The following is a 9,927-nucleotide window of genomic DNA, read 5'->3' as shown; positions in this document are numbered from 1 at the left end:
CTATGACTAGACTGGGTGGCGTCATCGACACTAGGAGAGGGTAAGAGAATCACTAAATTTGCTGCGGTGAAGATGTCTTGTTGCTTGGGTATAGCCTACGCTTGTCACAGACCAATTGGACGATATCAGTTTGTCGTACTTTTTACCATGAAAAAAATTACACTTTTTTTAAATGTTTTCTTGTTAAAGCGTGAACTCCAGTCTCTCAAGAGTCAAAAACAACTGTGCCAGTTTTTTTTGTAATCAATTGACTGAAGTGGAAAAACTTTGATGCACACAACATAAAATACAATAGCATTCTGTGCGCAAAAGTACGCGTTTGGACAACAAATAGTTTCATAAACTTTTTAATCTTTGACAGCTATATATATTTGAGCAACATCTGGAAGCGATAAAACGCTGTGCCCTTACCATTAGTTACACTAAACGAAATTATTGTCTGTACTAGTGACATCCACACGATTTCACAACCATGTTCTGATATTTTTTGTATACGACGTTTGAGTTGTCTGTAAAGTAGAGAACCGAAATTCCACTCAAAGAAGTTGGTGAGCAGCATGGCGTGGGTGGTTTGTTTTTCTGGTCCAGCAGATGCACAAGAGCTTGTACGATCGCATGATTGGTTGCATTTACATGAGCATTAAGAGGAAAATCGCATTCACCGGAGCAGTAATAAGCTGCGTAGCCAAGTGGCGCAATAATCCAATCCTGTAAATCGCATATTTTGGAATGAATAATACAAAAAGTATGAGCTGTTTTGTTAAAAACCAATCCGTCGTTTAGAATATCTTACATCATTTCATTGAACGAGACATGTGCCCGGTGGTTCCAGTCAAAGTGTGTCTTTGGTGAATTAGGCTTTTAATAAATTATTTTGACGCGATTTGTGACCTAACAATTTTATCATAACTTTAGACAATAGCCTACCAATAAAAAAGATATTCAACGGAAAAACATTTAACTTAGGCCTATCAGGCAAATCCTAATTGCTTGAAGCATTTACAGGTCATTTCACATGACTAAAACTGTTATGCTTTAACTGAAAATGTTTCGTTGGTTTACTTACACCCCAATCGAGATCCTGAAAGTTGACATACAGATCGCGCCTACCGCATGTCGGCTTCTTTCGGCGTTTCCTTTTACGATCTAAAATGTGAAATAGGGTTAAAGAGCCGATTTAAAAAATCCTTGTAAACAATTTTATCGACAGGTAGGCCTAATACATTTGCAAACAGTGCAACTTAAATGGTACGTCCGTTATATTTTACTCGTCTTAAAATTAATACATCTTTACTTATGTGGTTCACAAACTTTTCGATTTTTGTCCTTTTTTCGTGCCCCGTTTGGAGTTGGTTTTCTGATCAACATTGGAACTTGAATTTCCGCGACCATTAGTTGTTGTGTTTTCTTCTTCGTCACTTTCATGTTCAACTTCTTCCAGTTCGTTTTCCAAATCATCTTCAACATCCACTAGCGAGTTGGTTGTTTGCGGTGAAAGATTTTCTGTTGTGTTTTCACTCAGACGTTCATCTACAGAAATAGCAGGCAATGAACGTAATTCATGTAAGTTACATGTGTTCTAAGAATTGAAAACGATTATATGTAAAAATCTTACATCCAAACTTTTACTTGGACAAACACTAGAACAGTAAGTAGGTAACTATCGTTTTTTACCGCCATTGCCCGTTTCATCGGTTTCCGTACTCAAGTCCAAACTACGACGATGGCGTTTGCGAACGTGATCCATTAGGTTGACTTCGCCATTTTGCGAAAAGAAAGCAACAATAAAAGCTTGCTTTGAGGACTCCCCCTTTCTTCCAACAATCGCAGCAACACTTGGTTTTATGTTTCTTCCTGTGCGCAAAGCCAACAATGAAGTTATAAATCAAATAGCTTCGATTTCCAGGAAAAGCGGCAATTTAGCAAACCTTCAATGGTTTCGACAGACACTTTTAAGCCCAAATTTTTGTGAGGATAGTTGATCCAATCCCGCGCGGCTCTGGTGGCGTCAAAAACTAGCCACCCCTGTTCACTGGATTCAACTAGCCGACTTCCGAGCAAAATAACTCCGACACTGCAAAACAAAATCTTACATATGCTACAATGTGTGAGACCTAACAGTGCGGAGATTGTCAACCACTACGTAAAATATTTATGTAGGCTACGCATGTTGCAAATTAAAGACAAAATTGATAATCTACCTTTCTAATGGTTCTAGGACAACTTGGTAAACGTTGATTCGCAGCGTTGAATTGTCAGGCAAGTTTTCGGCATGCTCCTTGTACAGGCGAAATTTGGCAGCTGTCAGTCGGTCATTTAATGTCACGTGACTTGTATCAAAAAAATACGACCGATGTCGTCTCAAAACATTTTGCAAATGATTGGACGTGATGTGAGCATCGTCGAAGTCTGTAAAACAAATGTAAACAGAACGTTATTCCAACTTAAATGGTTGTTTCATCGTGGTAAGAATGTTGAAACTTGGGCCAGCGCTCTGAGTCGGCAAACCAAAAGTAAATCTTAAAACAACAAAGCAACACAACGACGCTTGCGCTCCCGAAAACGAGTCGAGTCGTACATGACTGAAAGCCATGGAGAAAGGGGACAAAATCCATTTTAGGGAAAGCTCTCCAGTTGTAAACATTCTTGAGTGCTATTCACTTAAATCCCCAAATTGATGTTGGAAATTCCTGTCTCGTCGTAAAGTCTTTTCGGAGCCAACTACTGGCTAACGGTCTCTATACCACTTACGACTCAACAAATCATTTCATTTGTTTCACACAGTCTACAGAAGTTGTCTATCATTTTGAACATGCTTGTGTTCGGAAGCATAAAAGTTTGTTATGGGCGTATATACTTTTTTACATCTTATATCTCTGTTTTACTTAAAATTAAAAATGTTAACATAGCAATGTATAGCCCACCGTTGTGATTTCGCGTGTTGACGAAACTCATAACGAGGTCAGAATCGTCCAGGAGTTGTGTTTCGATTTCGTTCGTTAAAATATTGTTGTAAGTTCCAACTCGAGGGGAGTTGTTATGCGGGTCCCTCTGGCTGTCGAACACCCCGACTTCGTTAGACATTATTCCACTGTCTTCGAGATACCGGTTCAAAGAGGGTGGAAGCATTGCGTGCTCCATTTCCGTGGTCAATCGAATTCCTGCAGGTAGTGGACTTGGCTGTCTAATGTTTTCGTACCGGTTACTTGAAATCGAATTGGTTTGAAGTCCAATATTTTCCAACGATACTTTATTATAAAGTCCCAACATGTAAAGCGGAGCCGAAGTCTTTTCTATTGCGCGAACCCCGCTTGGACGCGGACGGTGATTCAATCCCAAAACAGATAAAATTTCTCGTTGAATTTCTCTGCGTTGTCGACCGACGAGCCGTTTATGTAGATACGTGCGCGTTGCCCCTTCGTGGGTCAAGATATACGATTCCACATGTGTAAAATAAACAATTGTCATAACACTGAGAAAATACAAATAGACTCGACCAATGCAGAAAAAGTCTTTAGAAAACATCTGGCACATTGGCGGTTTGGTCGTAGTCTGCATGCCGTTGAATAGCGATCGATGAACTTTGCCAAGATTGTTTTCGAATGCAAAAAACTCAGAAATAAACAGAAAACATGGCTTTGTTGTTCGTGCCTTGTTTTTTAATCTACAAAAAAAAACCTTTGACACAAAAGTAGTTACATTAAAGTAGACACATACCTAAAACGTTATCGCTGGACATAAACGACCCAATTCAGTATGAAAAAGTCACAAGCAAGAATGTTCAATTACTATTGAAATCGAGCCTTACAGGTGTGCGCATGCCGTAAGGCGCTTATCAGCACAGAAAATTGGCAGTGTAAAAAAATTGACTCTGGTAGCAAATATCTGCGAAACGCGAAAATATGCTTAATAAAAAACATTCACACTAAGGTACACATGCTTTTTTTCAATATTATTTGCAGTAGACAAACATAGTTGGGACTGTGGCGAGTTAAAGTCTATGCTACAAGAATGAAGCGATTTTAGTCTATAGAGTGTCACTTGAGGTGGTAAAGAAGACTATTTGGAAAGCACTTAAGTTTACGCGACCTATCAGCTTTTGAGTAGACGTTAAGTTGTCCACACGTTGTGAAAAAATGCGATTAATGAGTTATTAAAAATGTCAGGATCATATGAAAAAAATAAACTTGTATCCACTGCAGTTCCGATGAATTCGAGCTTGTACAACTTTTGCGCGCTGAAAACGAACATAACAAAAAGGCATTCAAGCCTGACTACCTTGTGTAAACTCTTGGCGCCACCGCGGTATTTGAGCAAACACAATTATAATATTGCGAAGTCTGTGTCCGCAACTATACTAATTCACAGCAGTTTGCTGTTGCGTTTTAACATATCCAGCACAGCACGGCATGTTACAGACGAAAATGACAGTTTTTACTACAAACTAGGTTAACGCTTACTTTAAAGTTATTTGCTTGGGGGAATATCCTGTCACGCGTGATCAGACCTACTTTTGTGACAAGGGATTACAACTTAATCCCTTTGACTTTAGTAGCTTACGTTTAAAGAACATTCGGCGACGGTAAAAGAACACAACGAAATTTACACCGTGGTAAAGACACGCACTTTGAGCCAAGGATATCGGTAAATGGACTACTGTGCATTTGATCATTTAAAGCAACAAAAAGCGCCACTTACACAGCGTTACATTTCAAAACCATTGTCGTAGGGCAAAATTTACTTGCCTGCGGCGCTTGTCTTTTTAATTATCTCTGTTTTATGGTTGTTGACGTTTGGTTCTTATCATTTGTTGACAAACGTTTTAACTAAATGATCACTTTTGTATGTGTTATCATGTTACTTTACCTTGTGAAAACGCACTCCCAGTTACAACCAGTAATTTACAGACATAAATTGACATCAGCAAAAACTATACAAACCTTACAGATGTCCGGAAAATGTTCGCTGCAATTTCGCCTTGTGCTAAACCCACCAAAGCTGATCCCTTCTGCACAGCTAGCTAGTTTTTCACCCATTAACCCTACTTCTCACCCCAAACCCAACGTGTTTCCTGTCCGCAAAATAAACTGCACTCAGGATGCGTGAATACGACCTGTCTACTCTGATTCACTGCTTTATTTTCAAGCTTCTTTAGCTGTGTGGCGTCTACAGTCTGCGGTCTCGGCGACGGAGAATTCTTTTTTCGTGTTTGTATCTCGTCGACCGGAACGGATTTAGTTTGGTAGCCGGCGCCTTCAACACCATGAGTGACATCCTGTTCCACAAAGTGTTTAGTGAAATCTTTTCCCAATTAAATTTGCATGGTTACCGTTCTAACTGTTCCAATTTGCATTTTTGCAGCGTTAACGGAGAAGGTCGCTTCAGGAATAAATTGACTGCCTTTTTTGAAACCAATTTGGATGTCCAAAACAACACCAATACTGTACCAACAAACAAGCGGCTACTTGTCTTTTTCGGCAGTATGACCAGATAAGCTAACATAACCTCTTCGCGGTCCCCCCAATATTGCCTCACGGACCCCTGAAGGACCGCGGACCCCAGTTTAAGAACCGCTGGTATAGTTGTACACAAACTGCTGGCTCTATTTTATCAACCACAAAAAATAATCCTGAATTATTTAATGTCAACTTAATTGGTTTGATGGGACTTTTTATATCAATTAACATGCACGTAAAATCTGAAATTTAATTACTAGATATTCGTAAATGCTACGACGTTGACATTCGTAATTTATGAATGATATATGTTACATGTTGAGGTGTTTTCACGGGAATAGGGGAAACACGGTAGAGTATATGTTATTATTATGATGTAAAAAAGCGATAATAAAATCAATTATTGAAACGGCGATGGTTTAATCAAATTGTTGTGTTTAATTTCAGTGTATGGAATTGGCATATTGTTTTAAATTTACGATTATTATTTCCACAAAATTGTTTCCTATTGATTTTTAAATGAATGAACTGTAGTAATAATTTCTTTAATATTTCTCGGACCTATTTTAACAGAATCGTTGAGGTAAATGTCTAATGTGTCAAACATGTCACAATTATCTTTGTTGAAGTCTTCGAGTATTTTGTCACCAAAACCATTCAATTGCAGAGTTTTGGGTCCACCGCCTTGATGCATTCTTGGCCATGATGGGTCGTTGGTCTGAAAATTAATCTTCTTCAAACTTTGGCAACTAAATTTCATTCGCACAGGTTAGGTGCACTCGCGTCATTATTGCACGAGCTCCAACTTAATTAACTTAAAAAACTTTTGTAACAGTACTTTACGTCTAATTTATCTAACCTCTCCATTTGGATCACCGTATTTCGCAAAATTTGACCAGTACTGTATTATTCGATTGCTCAATTCCACCTCCTGTGAAGTGAACTGGATGTCGGGATCGTTTATGACATCACTCATATCAAACAAATATGGGAGTTCCGCTGAATGACAAGAAAGATCGTAACAAGCGTCATACTCCTCCCAAAATTCCTTTTAACGACCAGAGAGTGAATAAACGATGCGCGAAATAAAACAAAACAGCATTTACAGATTTATTATTGGCGCACCGGGAATGACCAGGACTGATTGAACATGTACCACCAGATGTTGGCTGCTTCGTTTCCCAGACGATTGGCTGAGCTAAACACGTGACGAGATTGACAAGTAAACAGAAAGTCGGTTATCCAGTCATCCATCGGGAAACGGTTGTCGCAGTTGGCCGGTTGATTTGTATCCGTGCACTGCAAGTAGCATTGGAAAACATGAAGTGCCGTTGAAAAAAGTAAAATATCCTAAAAACTGTGCAATATGCAGTCGTTTCGTTTATGTTACAAACTAGTAGTGGTAAACAGACTTACCGCTCCAGGGTAACTTGATTCGACCGTACTTGTTGCACTGCCGAACACTAGTTCGAACATAAATGTGTAAATTTCAGGCGATGATACTTTTTCGGGAAATATTTGCAAAATAAAAAACATTCCTTCGTCTTTCGTTGTTCCAAAAATGATCGGCTTATCTTGATTATTTTCCTTCATAACAAAAAGTTTTGGTTACTGTGTTAGTCTCATCGTCTTGTAATTCCAAAATGAAAAATCGTTTGGATATGTGTGTGTGTGGGTGGTGCTGATGGTGATAAGTTTAAACGTTGCGGAGGGTAACAATTCAGATTAAAATGCAACCATTTTATTCCACACTGCTAGGCAGTACAATACTGGAACATATCCTTATACTACAAAGGTATCGAGCAAAGTAATGTTTTCATTGTCGGTCGCTCACCTGAAGAAATGTAAAATATGGATGTTGCAATAACAGGTTATCGTCAATCATAGGTGCCCATGGCTCAAACACTTGTGTGACAGAATTAGGGTTGAACTGGTAGAGCAACGAAAAGTCTCTCAGCGTTAAAATAATTTCCTCTGTTGATAGATCGCGTAGACAACTCATGTCATTTTCTCTAAATTTTAAGTACACGATCTGTCACCAAAGCTGCTTATACATTTATTGACATTCCGTCATTTATTTCTTCGATACTTACGAGCAACCAGCACTTTTTGCGAAATTCGCACACATTTTTTGAGCTTCCTGTTTCGTTTTGTAATTTATTCCAAACGGGTTACTTTCCATCACAGCTCTATGAAAAAAAGGAGCACTTACATCGTTTACAAGATGTACTGCGATGCTTTGGGCACCTGCGCTTTGTCCAAAAATGGTCACCTAAACGATATGTGAAAATATTGCGTAAGCACGCTTTCAAAAATGTTACCAGTTACCTAAAAAGTGACCAGTTACCTCATCGGGATTTCCACCAAAATGTTTAATATTTTTTTTCACCCATTTTAATGCTTCAATTTGGTCCCAAATTCCTAAGTTTCCCAATGCCGCATCCGCATTTCCAGTGTCTTGGTAAAAAAATCCAAAGGGGCCGAGCCTGTATCAAAAAAATGTTTGGGTTCACACAATGTATAGCAGAACAAACTAAAACATAATATCAGACAGTCTATTAGAGCAGTGGTTCTCAACCTTTTTGCCTTCGCGGACCCTTTTCGGTACTAATTGCGGACCCCTTAGAAGTTTTAGGTAATTTTGTCCTTTTTTATTAACAAGCAATCAAAACATGGTGCATAAAGTTACAGCCACATTCGGTCCAGGACCAAAATTTTAATCCCTTTTTCTGGGTTGCGACATAGGGAATCAACAAGAAAGAGCCATTACAGTGTAATACGACGTTGTTTTCCACTGACAATTTACGTCTGTTACATCACAATGGGGTTTAGATGTCATAATGCACTGTGGTTTGTCGCCTACGAAGAATGTTTTCAAACAAGTTTTATGCTATTCTTAAAATGCCATAGCGTTTTATTCAAATCGCGATTTATTATTCTCGTTTTGTGGGAATTAAGAGTTTGTCGCGGACCCCCTGAAAACGCTTGGCGGACCCCCAGGGGTCCGCGGACCCCCGGTTGAGAACCACTGTATTAGAGTCAAACTTTTTCTGTATCGCATCCGTGTTGATGTTAAAACGTTCTCTTTTAAAGAAAAACACTTTTAGCCTCATATATAGGTCTTGTGGCATAAGTTTTATCAACTGGGGATTTTATGTCAGAAATGGAGAGAGTATTATGAAAACGTTTCACCGAATTGTTGAACGATTTTACTGATATAACTTATAGGCCTATACCCAAATTTCACTTGTTGCTGTCTTCTATTTCAACTTCCCAGATTTATTCCAGCGCCCACTGTATTACTACAATAAACGCGCTCCATATGTGACTGTAAGTTATAAAATATTTCACCTGTAATTTGGTATCACAACAATGACATCACCCTTTTCGCTCATGTATCTACCGTCGTACAAAGGCAGGCCACTTCCACCAGCAATAAATGCCCCTCCATAAAAGAACACCATCACTGGAATGTTTAAATTTACCATTCCGCTTTTAAGTTCGTAATAATATCCTTCGCTCGATTCAACTTTTTGAGCTAGTCGGCTTGGAACGTACACTGCCAGGTGCAAACAGTCCTCAGACATCTATGAGTAAAACCACTTTGATGGTTGCAAGATTTACGCGTGGTAAATACATTTGATTTTACCTGATCGGGACAAACGTATTGTGGAGATGGCAGCGTGCAATTTTGCGGACAGCTTGGCCTGTGGAATGATGCATCGTAATACATACCGTTATACCACAAGGAGTTGACTGGCCTTGGTCTTTTCCACCGATTTTGTCCAGCCGTAGACTCGCCGAAAGGAACGCCTCGAAACATAATAGTACCATCTGGTTTGGAAATGCTTCCTCGTAATGAACCAAGCTGTTCAACTAAATAAACAAATTTATAGACCTACCTGTCATTTTGTAGTTATTAAGACACACTACAACATGGTAAATGTCATACTTTCTGCGTAAATATAGTCTCCTCGTGGCAATGTATTCTCAGTCTTCCCATTTGATGATTGGCTTCCATCTGTCATCAGAACAGCTAGAATAGTCGCAATTACACCAGCAGGCAAAAGTAAAGCCAGCACATAGCCAATTTTGGTTTTTGTACTGGTCATTTTGTAACTCGTTCTTTCTGCACCAGTACTATACGAGTGCAGTTTTAGCTGCTATAAAACACTTGCAACCCCGGACAAGACTTTGGTTAAAATTGCTGTTAATATGTAACTTGATTGTAAGGAACCTCACCTATCGGTTTGAGCTGCAAAATATTAACGAAGTGTTTGTCGTTTTTTATTGTCATTATGTTAAGAAATCGTTGTGATGACCTAAAGTTACTTGATTCCAGTGGGCTCTATTTTACAATGGCAATTGCTCTTAAATTTTAGTTTGCACAACATTTGGTTGGTTGGTTATTATTAATTTTATGAGGAACGACAATTTTTATTAATGCAATTTGCCTTAAAAAGGTGTAAAC

General features: G+C 38.9%; 2 protein-coding genes across 2 annotated transcripts; both read right to left on the bottom strand.

Annotated features, from left to right (window-relative positions):
• Positions 1–223: 223 nt before the first annotated feature.
• Positions 224–5,134, bottom strand: LOC145237056 (bone morphogenetic protein 7-like). Its single transcript, XM_080099770.1, has 8 exons — positions 4,941–5,134; positions 2,925–3,664; positions 2,202–2,409; positions 1,929–2,074; positions 1,675–1,854; positions 1,312–1,530; positions 1,067–1,146; positions 224–708 (listed from the first exon to the last, which is right to left on the bottom strand). Exons 2-8 carry the CDS (start codon positions 3,556–3,558, stop codon positions 445–447), a joined length of 1,731 nt encoding a protein of 576 aa, XP_079955896.1. The 5' UTR covers positions 3,559–3,664; positions 4,941–5,134; the 3' UTR covers positions 224–444.
• An 827-nt stretch (positions 5,135–5,961) lies between these two features.
• On the bottom strand, positions 5,962–9,568 carry LOC145239009 (para-nitrobenzyl esterase-like). Its single transcript, XM_080102305.1, has 10 exons — positions 9,409–9,568; positions 9,106–9,332; positions 8,808–9,043; positions 7,804–7,942; positions 7,550–7,728; positions 7,291–7,468; positions 6,873–7,043; positions 6,582–6,755; positions 6,316–6,504; positions 5,962–6,174 (listed from the first exon to the last, which is right to left on the bottom strand). The coding sequence occupies exons 1-10, from the start codon at positions 9,566–9,568 to the stop codon at positions 5,962–5,964; spliced, it is 1,866 nt and encodes a 621-aa protein (XP_079958431.1).
• Positions 9,569–9,927: the final 359 nt, after the last annotated feature.

Source organism: Phallusia mammillata, chromosome 7 (assembly GCF_965637545.1).
Source record: "Phallusia mammillata chromosome 7, kaPhaMamm4.hap1.1, whole genome shotgun sequence".
NCBI classification, from domain to species: Eukaryota; Metazoa; Chordata; class Ascidiacea; order Phlebobranchia; family Ascidiidae; genus Phallusia; species Phallusia mammillata.
This window is presented reverse-complemented; position numbering and strand designations above follow the sequence as displayed.